The sequence below is a fragment of the Lepisma saccharinum genome, chromosome 1 (assembly GCF_977018435.1).
Source record: "Lepisma saccharinum chromosome 1, izLepSacc3.1, whole genome shotgun sequence".
Taxonomy (NCBI): domain Eukaryota; kingdom Metazoa; phylum Arthropoda; class Insecta; order Zygentoma; family Lepismatidae; genus Lepisma; species Lepisma saccharinum.
Window position 1 is genome coordinate 156,275,606 of NC_139229.1, and position 16,283 is coordinate 156,291,888.

At 46.0% G+C, this 16,283-nt stretch overlaps 3 protein-coding genes and 1 non-coding gene across 4 annotated transcripts; 1 reads left to right on the top strand and 3 right to left on the bottom strand.

Moving 5' to 3' along the window:
• Positions 1 to 448: 448 nt before the first annotated feature.
• On the bottom strand, positions 449 to 521 carry TRNAK-UUU (transfer RNA lysine (anticodon UUU)). The gene has a single exon. It is a non-coding gene; the product is annotated as a tRNA-Lys (tRNA).
• A 4,355-nt stretch (positions 522 to 4,876) lies between these two features.
• Positions 4,877 to 5,614, top strand: LOC145986638 (death-associated inhibitor of apoptosis 1-like). The gene has a single exon (XM_083120893.1). It carries the CDS (start codon positions 4,877 to 4,879, stop codon positions 5,612 to 5,614), a length of 738 nt encoding a protein of 245 aa, XP_082977019.1.
• Positions 5,615 to 7,717: 2,103 nt separating this feature from the next.
• LOC145986641 (uncharacterized protein F54H12.2-like) lies at positions 7,718 to 9,052 on the bottom strand. The gene has a single exon (XM_083120907.1). The coding sequence runs from the start codon at positions 9,050 to 9,052 to the stop codon at positions 7,718 to 7,720; it is 1,335 nt and encodes a 444-aa protein (XP_082977033.1).
• A 5,114-nt stretch (positions 9,053 to 14,166) lies between these two features.
• On the bottom strand, positions 14,167 to 15,618 carry LOC145986647 (uncharacterized). Its single transcript, XM_083120920.1, has one exon. It carries the CDS (start codon positions 15,616 to 15,618, stop codon positions 14,167 to 14,169), a length of 1,452 nt encoding a protein of 483 aa, XP_082977046.1.
• Positions 15,619 to 16,283: the final 665 nt, after the last annotated feature.

The window sequence follows — 16,283 nt, forward strand, 5'->3', positions numbered from 1 at the left end:
GGGTTTCATTCGCACAGTCAGCGCGCGTGCTACTACCACCAGCCATGCGCATGGACATAGTATTGCAATCCCGTTTCATTCGAGACCGTGTGAGGGAGTCCAGGCAATCCACACATTATTGCAAATCGACAGTGACAGTAGATAATGACAACTGAAAGATGGGGTTTGTATATTAATACGGACATTTCTACAGTGTATCGTAGCATTCTACGACGAAAGCGTTACAGTGGTTGTTTAAAATAACGCCCCCAGTAGTTGTATCATAGGCTATAAAAGTTGTTTACCTTGAAATTATGCAAATGAGGGTAGATATTTAACTTTGGACGATGGGGGAGGGTGTAGGCGAGTATGACGCAATCGTACGTGAGGTTACGTAAGTATCCGAAAGCGTAGGAGTTTGTAGATGAGCATAAGAAGCGAAGATGACGTTGTTTGTAAAAAGTTCGTTCGCCCGAACAGGGATTCGAACCCTGGACCATTAAGTTAAAAGCCTAATGCTCTACCGCCTGAGCTATCCGGGCGACAGAGGTCCATGAGTAAAACACATGTGTGTGTGTGTGTGTGTGTGTGTGTGTGTGTGTGTCGTTGACGTAGGTGTTGTGAAAAAATACAAAGCTGTAGATGTTATAGTTTATTGGTGCTGAATAGGTGCTACATCGGATTCCCTGGCGCTGCTGATTCGTGTAGACGATGGTAAGGTCCGTGCTGATGGCAGGCGGTATCTGAAACGAGTGATAGAGAAGAATAAATAAGACGTAGTTATAAATCTGGAATGTGTTTTCGTTATTGAGAAGGAAAGGCGAGTAAAATGTGAACTGAATAGGTAATGAGTGTTAGAGTATATACAGCCGGGAATGTGGTTGTTTAAGAGTGGGGGAACATGTACAAGGTGAGTGAGATGTTTGTTTCGCAAGGCCGGCGAGTTTGGAGCCGGAGGCGTTTGTCGGTACAGCTTTGTAGTGCGTTGCGCGACGCTCGGGAATGTGGGTTAGTAAAAGTGGTTTGAATTGTCGTCGTCAGAGGGATAATGTCAAGGTGAGTGCGATGTCTGTAGGTGCGGCAAGGTTGTCCGGTCCGTGGTATGTTGTCAAGGTTGTGAGCATAAGATGTAGATGGGAGTGCGTTCCGTGAATACGTAAGTGGTGTTGTCGGTACTTGTTTGGGTAATGTGTCGAGTTGTCCTTGGCGTAAGTGTATATATTGAGAGTACAGAGTCGATGTGTGGTGTGATTTTGTTTGCATCCGCAGCAGGTTCTAGCAGTAACGAGTAGGTAAATATGTGGTATTTGGGGGGAGAATGTGTTTGGTTCGAGTAGTACGTTAGAGTATGGTAATAATATAAACGTTTTGTATCGTTACAGGTTGGATTGAAGGTTTGTTTGTTTCGATTGATTGTGTTAGGTCAAACAAAATGTCGAACAACATGTTATATTGGCGTTTTTGTGTGGACGTGGAGATTGGTGGTAAAGGGGAGATGTTAATAACAATGGGTAAACACGATGACGCCGATCCGTTTTCGATGGCGAAATGGTTTTACGGACCAAGGGATAAATGTAGGTTCGAAACGAATGTGGAAAATGAAAAAGTTCGTATGTGCGAGTCGTTCATGCTCCACAATAGATTACCTGCGTATAATCATTTTAGTTTCGTGACTGATGATGAGTCTGTGATTCGCGAGATGTTACGGACCGGGGAATTAAGTGGTCCGTACTACATTCATGCTGCGGAAGACAGTTTCAGGCAAAAGTGTGTTTGTATGGAGAGGGAGAGGGTGAATTTTGGGAAGGAAGTGTGGTCGTTAAAAAAATGTACGACGCAATATGAAATTAGAAAAGGTAATCCGATGAAATTAGATCTAGAGCATATAAGTATGCCGAAAGGTACTCTATATGCTACTTTGGAGGAGTTTGTTAGATGTAAAGTGGGTGAGCATACGATAGGAAGAGTGGGTGGTTTCCAAAATTGTTTTATTTTGGATACGGGTAAAATGTCGCGCTTAAAGGAAGCTATGGATGCTGCGCACGACGAATTTCTGTATGGGTGGAATGCGGTGTGGGGTTATTTAAGTCTGTTTCATGGTCGTCTGACACCGAGACACACAATAGGGGATATGTTCATGGGGGACATGCCGGATGATATGAATTTAGTTGAGTGTCATTATGTGGAAAAAGATAAATATTTACCGATATATAGTGTGTTCGGCAGTTTTTTTGACCAACATGCTCAATCGAAAGAGGGTTTGTACTCCTCATTTTTTCCTGGCAGTGAGAATAAACGTGTGAAATTAACATCTATGTTATCCTCATTGACAGAAAGAAAAGAGGAGACAGAAGAAGAAGAAGTGGTGTCGACGAAAAGTTCAGAGAATACAAAAGAAGACGGAGAAGACGAAAAAAAGGAAGATTCAATTGTGACCGTGGAAGATTCGTCGAGCACCTCGTCCCCGTCACTGTTAGCATCAGATTTATTCGCCAAAGAATAAACAAAGTACGGAATATAGTATGGTGAGTGTGTGTTGCATGTCTAAACAGTTTGTTACTTACCTTATGGAGAGGATGGTGATCGTTTGCACACCAATGGTAAAGGGTCCTCTTGTTTGATCGCTGCTGTATGCGCTGCTATTCCCGTTGGATATAATGCCATTACAGGTGATCGAGATATAGTAGAGGTTGCGGCGGGGATGTTGGCCCGCGGGACGAATGTGGAGGTCCGTGATAGATGAGGAGGAGGATGTTGTGATTCAGGTTGTGGAGGGGAAAGTGGGGGCGCTGAAGGTTGTAAATGGGGAGGTAGTGGTGGTGGTAGATTCAGAGGAACCCCGTCACTAGGAGTCGCTGCAAATGGTAAATAAATCACGTCAGCGCGACGTTCCAATACGCATGACGACTGCCAGATGACACGTCCGTCCACCTCAATCGTATCTCTGTGTAAGGTGTCCACGGTTCGAACCTGGACAGAAAACAAAATCACCATAAGTATGTGTGTGTGAGATGGATGAAGTAGTGTGATTTGTTTTGTATTCACAGGGCCCATCACCAAGAGGAGGAGGATCACAAAATTTCCCAGGGGAGTATTGCCTACCCTGCAAGAAAACACACCGAGGCGAACCTTGCGAGCAAGACAGCAAGGATAGTAACGAGACGTCGTACTATCTGCAGTACATTGTGCGGAGGGAGCACACGAACGAATTTCTTCAGATACTAGAAGCGAACGCCATGCGCATAGAGAAGGAGATACAAGGATTGATCGCCCTGTATACAACAATGCAGCAGATGCGGAAGGAAAGTCCGGAGATCGATGTTTTTTTTCAAAGTGTGCTACAAGATCCTGTAAAATCCCATTGGACCCTACGAAGCAGCTATGATTTGTACAAATTTTTTCGTAAAGAAAATTTTGTAGGTGTCGATAAAAACCTTGCGGCTAAGTACGATATGAAATAAGAATAATGGTGATGGTGTCGAGTACTATGATGATGTGTTTGTACACAACAATAGGTGAATAAAAAATCACTGACCGAGATTTTGTTGTTGTTGTTGTTCGGGGGTTCTGCTATGAGTTGTGATAGAAAAAGAATACTTACACCAGCGATAGTGTTTGGTAGCTGCGACGACGACGACGACGACGAAGAGTAGCGTGTATCCATGATGGTTCTGTAGTATGATTGTGCTAACAAGAAAATATTTTGCAGAATAAATACCGGTGATTGTGGGTCAGCAGCTGTAGAGTGGAATCGGGTAGAGAAAGTACCTAAGAGGAGAATTACTGAAAGTTGTCTTGATGTAGGTTTCGAGTATGTGTAGGTAATATGTTATGCGGTCGATTACATATGGTAACGTAATATGTTATGGGGTCAGCATAAAAGTTCAGAGTAGAGAGTAGCGGCGAGCGAAAAAGAAAGAGAGAGAGAGAGAGAGGAAAAGTGGAACAAACATGTAGTACTGGTTGTGAAAATACAGAACAACTTAGGTGTGTGGTTGTCGGGACGAGGATTCGAACCTACGACCTTTGAATTCGAAGTCTGTCACGTAAACCACTCACCTAACTTGTCCGGTATGCATCCTTACATGTAATGTTTTGTATTTATTGTCGACCGTGGGAGACAGAATAGCGGCGGCGGCGGCGGCGGATAAGATATAGTGTTGTTGTCTAGAGGTCCCACCGACGGCAGCGGCGGCGGCGGCGGGTTCGATACTCTGTGGAGACATAAGAAGAATATGGTTCGATTCCCGATTAGCCTAGAGGTGGGTTCGAATCCCGCCGTCGCCGCCGCCGCCGCTTGGATTCGAGAAGCACACTATAGCGTAAGGTGGACATTGTTGCCTAAAAAAGAGGTCCAGCTGGCGGCGGCGGTGGCGGCGGGTTCTGTGGAGACATAAGAAGAAAATGGTTCGATTCCCGATTAGCCTAGAGGAGGGTTCGAATCCCACCGTCGCTGCCGCCGCTCGGACTTGGCTGACCGAGAAGCACACTATAGCGTAAAAAGGGTCCAGCAGATGACGTGTTGTGAAGGAGATAGTTCGATTCCCGATTAGCCTAGAGAAGGGTTCGAATCCCGCCGCCGCCGCCGCCGCCGGTCGGACTTGGTTGATCAGAGTAGACTGTAGTAGTAGTAGTAGTAGTAACCTATCGGGTAGATAGATATATATGTTTCGTCAACAATAGGACACAAACCCGGTGTGTGTGTGTGTGTGGGGGGGGGGGTGTGTGTGTGTGTGACAAGGCCAAGCATGGCCTGCGGCCATGCCTGGCATTGTGCGGGGGGCCCCCTTCGTTTCCGGACGACCGCCGCCTTCGAGGAGGAGCAGGAGGACGACGACGTGCTGGGCTAACAGTAGTAGTAGTAGTAGTAGTAGTGAGTTTCACGAGAGTGTATGGTATGGACGCCGCCGCTGTCTCCACATCTCCGCTGGGTACCGAACTGCAACGTAGGCTCGGAAGTGCCGATCCAAATTCCGTGTGCATCAACAGGAGGTACCCGATGTTTCCGACCTACGCCGATTACCAGGGTCGCCTGTCGACATACAGTCCACTTTGGCCCGAGTCGATAACCATTCGACCGGAGGAAATGGCGGACGCCGGATTCTTCTACAGTGGATTCGGGGACGTGGTTCGATGCTACTACTGTGGACTACGTCTGTATCAATGGCAGCGGGGCGAAAATCCATGGATAGAACACAGAAAATGGTACCCTCAGTGCATCTACCTTCGTCTGATGATCGCAGACGGTCTGTCTGCGGCTGCGACGTCCACGGTCGTCGACGGCGCCGTCGCCGACGCGGAGCAACCTCCAGCTACAAAACTCTATAAAGGTATCTCTGGAGCAGCAGCATCAGCAACATCGGGAGCAGCAGCAGCAGCAGCAGCCGATTCCTCGGACGTGGATGGGGAAGAAGAGGAGGAGAAAGAGTTGGACGCAACGTCCGTTATCGCCCCTGCGGTGAATGTGAACATGGAGGACAATCAACACTGTGTCATCTGTTATGTGCATCAGATACAGATAGCTTACCTACCGTGTGGTCATTTTCTGGTGTGTGCATCGTGTGCCGTGAAGACCACGGATTGTTGCGTTCTGTGCCGTGCACGTATTGCGGTTCTACAAAAAATATACATGTGAAATGAAAAAACGTAATAAATGTGTATTAAACTATTTATTTTTTCTTTGTTTGTAGTGTTAGTACGTACAAGCTTCATATACTAGAGAATACATATAGTGGTGTTAGTAGTAGTAGTAGTAGTAGTAGTAGTAGTAGTTCTGGTAGTCTCCGGTTTCATTGGGCGTGCCAGTGTCGGTAGTAGGTCTTCAATATAGGGTGATACATGTGCATGAAGGTCTCCCATTGTCGTGCGTCCAGCAGCAGGATCTCGCCGCCATCCTGGAGGGTTACCGTGAAGTTGCGAGCACAATCCTGAATGATGATGCTGAAGTCGGGTGTAAGTACACATTTTACGGTGCGTCGTTTGCTGCAATCTAGACGACGGTCGTGGAAAATGTCTGTAAGAAGTCCCATTGATTTGGTTAATTCTGTATATTTGTCCGTGCCGAGACTGATTCGGGAACCATCCTTCCGGAACACGATCCTAGTGTCATCCTTTTCGCCAACAACGGAAACCTCGAAGGCGTCATCCACGGTGAAGACAATTGCTCGGGGGTCGACGGCGGCGGCCATTGTTGATGGTACTAGTAGTAGTAGTAGTAGTAGTAGTGGGTGACGAGGGTCTTTCGAGCAGCAGCAGCGACGGTCACAGGATCCCAAATATAACTGGTCGGGTGGGTATTTCACTTTGGGTATTTATGTTTGAAGACATGAGGCCACGTGCGCACGAATGATGCGCAGTAGCCCAGCACTGAGAAGGTCGATCCGAGGACATACGAGTGGGTGGGACACATGATGACGGCTGACGACGTTATGTTTTGCGACACAGTATCGCATGTACGCAGCAGCCTGTGGGTGTAACCCCTCGTAGTAACACATGTAGGCTGCCAGCGTGTGTCGTGCTCGTAGAAATCGTTTCAGTTCATCTTGTGTCAAGCAAAGTCGTTGGTCGCCCACTAGAAACACAAGAATGCGTTCTGAAAATAAATAGTCTGTATGGACGACCATCACGTGGTCGTCGCCGTCGCGGAGTACTCTTGTGTAACCGTCACCTGTTTGGAAAAATGTTATTATTTGGTTCCAGTTGATATTGAGCAGCAGGTCCCGGAAGAGAGTCCAACAGAGGGGCACATCTCGTTCTGAGAAACGAAGCAGCACCGCCGGGAAACACTTCTCTAGTCCATTGGTATCGCCGTCGCCGCCGCCAAGTTCGTACCCTAGAATTATAATTTTAGTTGGAGACAGATATTCTAGAGATTGCCGTAGGCAAATCAAATGCCCGCTGGTGGAGTTGGTGATCGTGGTGTCCGCCGGGAACGTCGTCGTCGTCGTCGTCGTCGTCGTCGTTTCCATTATCGACGTCCGCGATGCGTTTTCTTTTTGTTCTTTGCCTTCTTCTTCTTCTTCTTCTTCTTATGTCGAATGGTCGCTGTTGTGAGGTGTTTGTCGTCGTCGTCGTCGCCGCCGCCTTCGGTGTCGTCGTCGTCGTCGTCGTCGTCGTCCAGGAAGATGATCTCCAGGTGAGCAGTGACAGGCACCGCCTTCAGTTTCTTAATGTCTGCAACAACAGGAACAAGAGAAACGATCGATGAGTCTACAGCATGATTGCACACATTGTATATTAGGGTTAATGGTACAGCTAGTCGGGGTGGGAGTAGTGGTAGAAGGAGGATGCGAAAAATACGCACCAAACATTTGAATCGCGATGTGATCGTTTCGGACATGGTCGTTTGTGAAGTGTACGTGAAAGGGTCGTTTGGGAACTCGCATGCATTCGTGGCGTAGGTATATGCAGCAATAGTGACCGCAGACGGTACTGAACAAATCTTGATACTGACGTGGATTGTACTCCCACGATATGCAGTTTCGATTCATGAACCGGGCAAAGGCTGGCTGAATAGGAATGTTTCCGTAGGAGTCGAAATATTTGCCGTACCCTTCCTTGTCGATGTACACGGCGACCCAATGTTCTCCGTTTTTGGTGGACGGATGAGTGTTAGCAACGAGGGCTGCTGGTTTTTTTGTAACTACCACGTCGGCAAGAATATCACTCGGGTAAACACCGTGGAAAACCTCTCCGGTCACAGCATCTCCATAGAGTACGTTGTGGATGTCGTACGTGTTCATCCGGAGTAGTTGTAAATGACGCCCCTCTCTTTTGAGACCTCCACCGAAGTATTATAGAGGAGGTATATCAAACACGTCATGGACCGTGTCAAGGGTGAATTGAATCTCGCTTCGATGCGTACCTCCCCTTTATCTGGTAAACTTCTGCATGACGGGTCGTCGCATTGATCGGGTGTCAACTGGTAACATAACATGAAGTAACCGTTGGTAAACATTTCTCTGGTGATCATGTGCCCTTTGTCTGCATGATAAATATTTGTTCCTGTGAAGAGTGTATCGTATGCTCGTGTGATGCCTCCATAGTTTCCGGATGTAAAGTTCGGTTCCAGGGGCGCCGTCTGTACCAGCTGGTCCTTGAGGTACAATGCAAAGTAGTTCAAGGATTCGGGTGTCAAGTAAAACGGGTTCGTGTCTCCGCTCCCCACGAAGGCGTTGTTTGGAACCATTGTGAATATCAGAAAGGTTGGAATTGTTCCGTTGGTGATGTTGTTTAGTGTTAGGGATTTTCCTCCGGCCGGAACGGTGTAGGTTTTCAACTCGGATCGTTTGAAAAAATATTTTGCGTTACTCTTCTCTAGCGCTCTACTGTGTGCCAACAGGTAGGTTGGGTGTAGTTTGAAATGTGGGATGTGTAGCGTTGCTCGCTTGATCTTTATTGTTACCGGTGCATTTGGGGTGTCTCCCCACATGATGAATTCGTTTTTCGCCTTGGTGAGCACAACCTTCAACTCGACGTTGTTCAGAAGGTACTTTTCTTGCTTGAAAAAATCCGCATGCAGGTTGGTGCTAAGTTCCACATGGTTCTGGAGTTCCGTGCTCTCCGTGGCGGAGGAATCTGCCCACTGAAACAACTCTCGTCTTTTTGCAAAACCCTCGTTTGTAGCAGCATTCGCTTCATTTTTTGTGTCCTTGTAGAAACATCTGGATGTGAGGTGAGTTTTCGCCGCATCCTCGCCGTAGCCGATTACCGTCTCCAGAAAAGCCTTGTAGTGATAGTTGGTGCTCGAAAAGGTAACCAGTTTGTCGTTCAGATAAACGGAGCACTGACAGAAGAGCGAATGTGCCAGATTGTTCACAACTCCCCACTGTTTTGTCGTAAGGTCGTTGTATTTCAATAGGGTACCGTCCAGTTTTGTCATTATCAGGTCTAAGTATAGTTTGGTCGTAGCCAGATCTCTGTAGGACTCGTCCGTTCCTTGACTCACAAATTCTATAACATTTTGATTTTCTATCGAGGCTATAGGGTGACAAATCTCTATGTAATTATCCACAATGCCTGTTTGAATACACGGCTCCTCGAAAATATCCAGTGACGATGCAACACCTTCCATTCTCTCTCTCTAGGTGATTACGGCGGCGAAAATATATCCTTATGTCCGTGTTGGCGACGACGACGCTGACGCTGGGTTACTGTGGTGACGTTCTTCTTCTTTTTGGTGCTACGGGTGGTTGTCTTCTTTTTCTTCTTGGGTGTCTTACGCCGACGACGACGCTCGTTACCTGCTGTACTGACACGCACACGTTTGCACCCGACTTTCGACTGACCAACACGTTTTCGTTTCCTAGCATTTATACCGGAACCGGTCATGTTTTTTAATTTAGCTTCGGCTTTTGTCAGCAGGTTTGTCTTGCTTTCGTGTAGACGTTTCCGCACAATGTCTCGTACAGCTGCTCCGTCCGACGTAGCCACATCCGCTAATATATTCGCTCCGGTACGTAACGCCTCACGTCCTATTGTCTTGGCTCCGGACATCACAAGTGGTTTCACGGCGCGAAACAACCAAGGAAAAAACGACCCTAGGATCCCATGTCCGCGTTGATATCTCCGCCCCTGGTAATACGGTCCGATTCCACGACCTGTTTGTGCCTGCCGAATGTAGTAATCGACGATGGTATTGGTCATGATCGGGGTTCGTATCCAACTGTCTGGGGATCGATTGATGCACGTCTATTTATTTATCAATCGTATAGTCGACGACGTGGACGTTTACGGAATTCCAGTAACACCATCGACGGCGAGCTGTTCCCGTGAAACGGTATAATTTCGTTCTTATCGTTTCGAAATTCTATTTCGATAGTTTCGAACGAATATCTGGTGAGTGGGTAATAGTGCACATTTCGAAAGTCATGCTGACCGGTGTTACCTGCGCCGGCGGCGGCAAAATCATGACATATGGTTCGTAGGAGTCGTGCTGTAGCATCCCCCACGATTTGATATGGGATCAAATCACAGTATACACATATCAGATGCGTGTTGAATGGTGTGACCGTTGACGGCGTCGATGTGTCCTCCTTCTCCTCCTCCTCTACGTTTTTCTTTTCTTCCATCGTGTACAGGACTTGTCGTAACGTGTTTGCCGTGTCGATCATCACGTCTTTCACTTCGTCCGTACTCAGGCTGTCGGGAATCAGGTTGTGAATGTTGGCTAGTAGTTCCTTCGTCGATGTGTACAGCTGCGGTGGTAGGTTCATGATCACGTCTCGGCCCACTTTAATTCTGTTCGCTGTGGATAAAATTTTCACACTGTTAACGTTATGAGGAAAATCGTACGATTTTGGTCTCGAATACAAAATGCTGTTTTCGTTTGCCGCCGCCGCCGCAGCGACCGTGGCCACCAAGGTTTCTCTGGCAATAGGTAACACCGTAAATGTTCTACCGCCGTCGTCGTCGTCGTCGTCGTCGCCGCCGTCGCCCTCTGATCTTTTATGTCTTTTTACCGAAGGTTCCTCTTCTCCGTATACTCCTCCTCCAAAGATAGACTCGATATCGTTTATAAAACCATCCACGTATTTTCGTTTGTTTGGTTCCTTTTTCAAATCTCCGAACATAACCTGGGCAAATTCACCGACATTCGCGTACTGCATAACCGGAAACGTCAACGACCTCGTCTCATCCAACCGTACTACGTTGTCAAAATACAGAGGATATGTCACCTCCACCAATCCCACTTCCCAGTTTTCGTCCAATTCTATTGTTTCCGGTAACTTTGTTGTAAAATGTGATATTGTGTTTCTAGGGAAAATATCCATCGAACTGTTCGAGAAGAGGCGCACGTAAAATCTCTCTATCTTTTCCATTTTCTCCCTTCCTACTGCGGCGACACACGATGAACGTTTTCTGCAGGTACCCACGACGAAAATGTCGTAGGATATCCCAGCCACTTCACTTTATATTCCAATCGTCCGTTTCGTTTCCGACGTTGCAATATTTTTTCGATCCTGTACTCTTTCTCCTCGGGAACGATGATTTTCTGTAGTTCTTCCGTGTAAAACGATCCGTCCAACACGTTACCTTGGAGATCTTCGACGAGATAAACTGGAACAGGTTTGCGCTGAATTCTTCTGTGTATTTTGAAATGTTCACGACTCCAATTCGGTACGTACCCCTTTTCGAAAGGTAATTTCACCTTACTCACTCGTACCGTATCTCCTGTACGAAACACTTTTTTTTCTTTTGCGTCGGCGACAAGTGGCACTGGTTTCGTCGACGACGATCCTTTTTTTTGTAAATTTTTCCATACCACATACACATTATGTTCGTTGACGTCGACAGGTTTCATACCTATACTTCTATGATACGATTCGTTGTAACCTCGAACTAATTTTCCCAGAACATCGATATATCTGTACGTTCCACGTGTGGTAAAATATTTCCACATACGTGTTTTTAATGTCCTGTTGAAACGTTCCACCACGCTTGCTTTGACGTCTGCGTTTCTAGGAATACGATGCTCGATACCTTCTCGTTTCAACAGTTTCTGGAATAGAACGTTGGTGAATTCTGTTCCCGCATCTGTCTGTAACACCGTTGGTTTCCGTTTACACTCTCGGAGAAGTTTACCTAATGATCGCGTTACCTCTACACCAGTTTTGTTTCGGAGGGGTACTGCAAACGCTTGCTTGGAAAACACATCAATTACAGTAAGTAAATATTTGTAACCTCGATTGTACCTTTTCAGATTTTGAAGATCGTTCAGGTCTGCTTCCCACAACTCATCAATGTTGGTCACGTTGTAGTTTACTCTCGGGTACTTTACACGTTTGGGTCTATGCAACGTGTACGTGTCCTGCTCCATCAACCATTCCTGGACCTGCTTCTTCGGTATCCTCTTGTCTACGGCCTTCCACAATTTGTCTGCAGTGGTGAACGATTCTCCCTTCTCCGGTGAATAATACGCTGCACCCAGGATCTTGTTTACATCCGTAACGGTTCCCATGCTACGTGTCTCGACCGTTTTCTGCTCGCTGTGTCACGTGCACTTCGTAGTCGGGATTTGATAGGAGTACGTCTCGGTGATTTCTTCTTCTTCTTTTTACCCTCCTCGCCTCCGTCGATGTCGTCGTCGTCGTCCTCGTCGTCCTCTTCTTCTTCTCCCGCTGTTGTCACATCTTCCTCTTTCACCAGACGACGTTCTACCCACGGCAATCCGCTAAATATTGTAGCACCTTCTTTATTCACGTTTCCAATCTTCTCGGACGGCGTCGTCGACGTCGTCGTCGTCGTCGTGAGTACCGGTATGGTCAAAGGCTCCTGCTTCCTACGTACCACACGTAGGTACTTGTCCAGTGTCTGACGATACAATGACCATTTTTCGTGATCGTCCAAGTTTTTGGAATATAATATACGATGCATTTCCTGATCTAAACCCGTTAATTCAACGTTGGCTGCGTTCCCTTTGATTTTTTCAAACTGCTCCGGGGACATCAGAATCAATTTTTTGTAATGCATTTCTCTACACCGCTCACCGATTCAACAATGTACCCAGTAAACCACTAATGACACTACCTAAAAGAACGGGAAGAAACCCACCCTTCTGTACGAGAAGGCGTTTTCTCTGTTGTAACGGTACGCTCTTTGTTGCTAATTTTCGTAACACGTTCTTGTATTTTGCAAGTTTACGTTTTGTCGCCTTTGTGATTGGAACGTTGTTGTTTAATACGTTCAGACAACACTCGGACAACGTATTCACCAGTTTTGGATCGGCTTCCTTTAATATAGCTCTTCGAAGTCTAGGTGGCGCCGAACGAAGTGTTTGGAACAGGCTTCTATTTGAGCGAATAAATTTGCTCATTGTGGTCGAAGGTCAGGCATCGATCAGGATCTGGAACGTGCACCACACAGTAACTAATGCCGTTTTTCTTGTCATCCTCGGACTGTGTGAACAATTCCGATCGTACACGGAGCGGTTCGGGCGTGTCCTGAGTGAAGTCCAGCAAACAATAACTGTACGGCACTCGCGTACATTCCTTAAATAGTTTTTCAAAGTTTCTCCACATCCCCGGGTAGATTTGACGTGCCAACGTTGATATTTGCAGGTGGTCTCTGGGATTCTTAAATATAACCATGTAGTTAGCGTTCAAGGCTATATCACGTGCTTTTGAACCTTTGGGGAATATATTTTGAGTTAGAAGTAATACACTCACGCAATTGTGATGCGACATTTTCGTAAACAAATCTGACACCCCGTTATCGTTGTACGCTTCCGTCATCATATCATCCAGGATCACCAGACACGGACTATGACTTGTGATCACATTGTAGTCCGGTATTCCGTTATAGTGTTCCACACCCTTTATATCCGGCGGATGAAAATTTGAACCTGTACACCAAAGAATTTTTGTAAAATATCCTTCGATGGTATCCTTGCGGTTACGTAGCAAATGGTTTACAAATGTTGATTTTCCGCAACCACTCGGTCCGGCAACGATACAACGAAACGGTTGTTTCCATCTCAGTGCCATCGCATCTACTAATCTGGTCGTCCCACACGCGCCTTCATTTATGGTCTCAATCTTGGTACCCATGTGGTAGGGTGTCGAAAGTGTCATTTTTCAATCGCCTTTTTGTGTTCACAACCCGGTAGGTTTTCTCCTGCGGTTCGCTTACCAGAATAAACGGACGTTTTCTGGCGATTTTTTTCGGATATTGTACTGTAATCTGTCTTTTTTCCTCAAGTTTCATAACAAATTCCTTGATGACATCGAAATCAATTGTCATACTCGTACCATAGTCCAATGTTATTCCTTTCACTTTCACCACTCGACATTCCTTTTGTTTCTCCGGCGACCATATACTTAACGCGTAATTCTTCGGTCCACCAGCTACAAATTCACGAATGTAGGACCCCTCACCAAATTCAGCCAACTCGTCTGTTAAATCACCGAGATAATCTCCCAAACGTAATTTACCGCGGTTCGTGTCTGTCTCCCTGAATATCACACTATCCGTGTCGCAATACAAGATATCCTCCTGTAACGCGTCCAACAGCTTATATAGACGCAGCCTGGCAAATGTGGTCGTGTACGCTCCTATGGCAACGTTACCCTTTTTGTTGGTGGGTGTACATTCATCCAGGTAAGTCCAGTTTACAAACACTGTATCGTCGTTCACAAACAACAACTGTTTTACTTCGATACCCGGTTCACTTAATTTTTCAAACAAATCTCATGGTTGTTTGATTATGGTCGTTTGGGGTTTGTTCGGATTTTCACAAAATTTACCCCACAATGAATTCAAACATAGTTTCGCCACTGCACGTAAACCAGGATTTTTTTCCACTTTTTCCTTTCGAAGTTCGATCCCTTCGTGTTCACGATAACGTCGAAGATACTCTTCTTTCTTTTTCTCATCCGTACACCACGTAGGCCAACCGCTACTCTCCTGTTTGATCTGAAGGAACGTGTCCACGTATTGAGCGAACAAACCACCAGTCTGGGTTCGAGGATCGTAAACACTCACTTTGTACTTCCACACCTCGTACACGTTCAGAATTTTGTACCCTTTTTCCACAGCAACACGAACTTCATCCAATACCCACGTTCCCACAATAGCTCGCTCCTCATCCGTATGCCGACACCCATCTTCTTTTCCTTCTAACTGATCGCACAATATTGCACATGTACGACACAAAGGAAACAACAGTTTTCCACCGGTCCTCAACGGTAACACAGGAATGTACAATCGTTTTGGTGGTAGTACCCGTACTTTTACAATCCCATCCATCTCCAACATATCCTCCGTAGTGGGTATATTCTCACCAAATAACACCTCCGGATGACCTACCGGGGCCTTGGCGAATTTATTTACCGTAGGATACAAGGATGTAATGTCGAAATATTTTATCTTCTCCTCGGAATCTGACGTCGATGAGTACATTTTGAACACTTCCACCCGACCTCCATATAGAGCATCCCGTACTCTCAACGGTAGACATTGGAACGTAGGGTGTTCTTCCAACTCGCTACTCAGTTCAGGACGATCTTTTACTATCTGGAGAAACTCACACTCCCACATTTCGACTACTGTATAGCCCAACTTACGAAATAGATCCGATATTCTCTGGCTTCGTTCATATCGTGCTCCCATCGTGTCCGCTGGATCGGACTGTATCTTCTTCGATACCGGACTGTTTCTTTCCTTGAAACAATTAGGACAACCGTGAAAGTAACACCCATGATACTGATAGATGGTCTTGGAGTCTGCGTCGTATCCATCCACAGGAATACCGTTCACAACTTTGTGCTCCCTTTCTTTCCCTGCATATTGTAATTCCACATGTTCTGTTTTCTCCACAAACATAAGCCATTTTATAGCATTTTTCGATTGGTTACCGAGCTGTCTGTAACCATCGTTGGGAATTATTCCCACTGTACTCGGAGGAAGAAAATGACGTCTGTACGTCAAGGAACAGGCAGATGCAATCGTGAAACATTCTACCAGAATATCCACTCCAGCTATGTCCAGAAAATGTTGTCTGAATTTCAACACACCGAGACGTAACACGGTCACATCCTGAATACAATATCTTCGACATTCGTATGCGTTGTCGTACAGTACACACCTATCGGCTTCTTGCTCATACCACTGGTAAAATTTCTCCCGTTGGTTCGAGGACATATGGTCTGGATCAAAATAACGATGGTGTGGAAATGGACCTCTGTAATTCCGATTTGCTTTTGTGTTGAAAAAATGTGGGTAGAATCCTTTTGTCTCTTGTAGTCCAAAGGTTTTCGAAAAATTTGCCAACGGCATTTGCAAATAGTTTAACGAATCCAGAAAACACACTTTTTTGCCTATACTCATGTACATTATCTTTGTCCCATCCATTATAACCTCCGGTGGTTCCACGTCGCGTTTCAACAACTCACCCAACACAAACATCCCATCATATGCTTTAAAATTGTGAGCGACTAAAACAATCTTCTTGAAATATGGTCGTTCGATACATACGTAATCCATAAACTCCTTTACTGGATTCTCCTCGAAACAATGCTGTCTTATTCCACACACGTTACAATTTTTTTTCATGTCACCGTCGTCCATACAAAACCTACACACCTGTTGGACCACACACAAACACGGTTCATGGATATACGTTGATGGACGACCAACAAACGGCGTACATTGTGTAGCTTCGAAATCGTAAAATACAAACAGGTACCGTTTCAACGCGTTTCCTTCTCCCCGTCCTTGATGTCTTTCCATGTAACACGTGGTTAAATTCTTTTTGTTCCTTACACGTTTTACAATATCTGTAGCCACATCTGTGTTTTCCCGTGTAC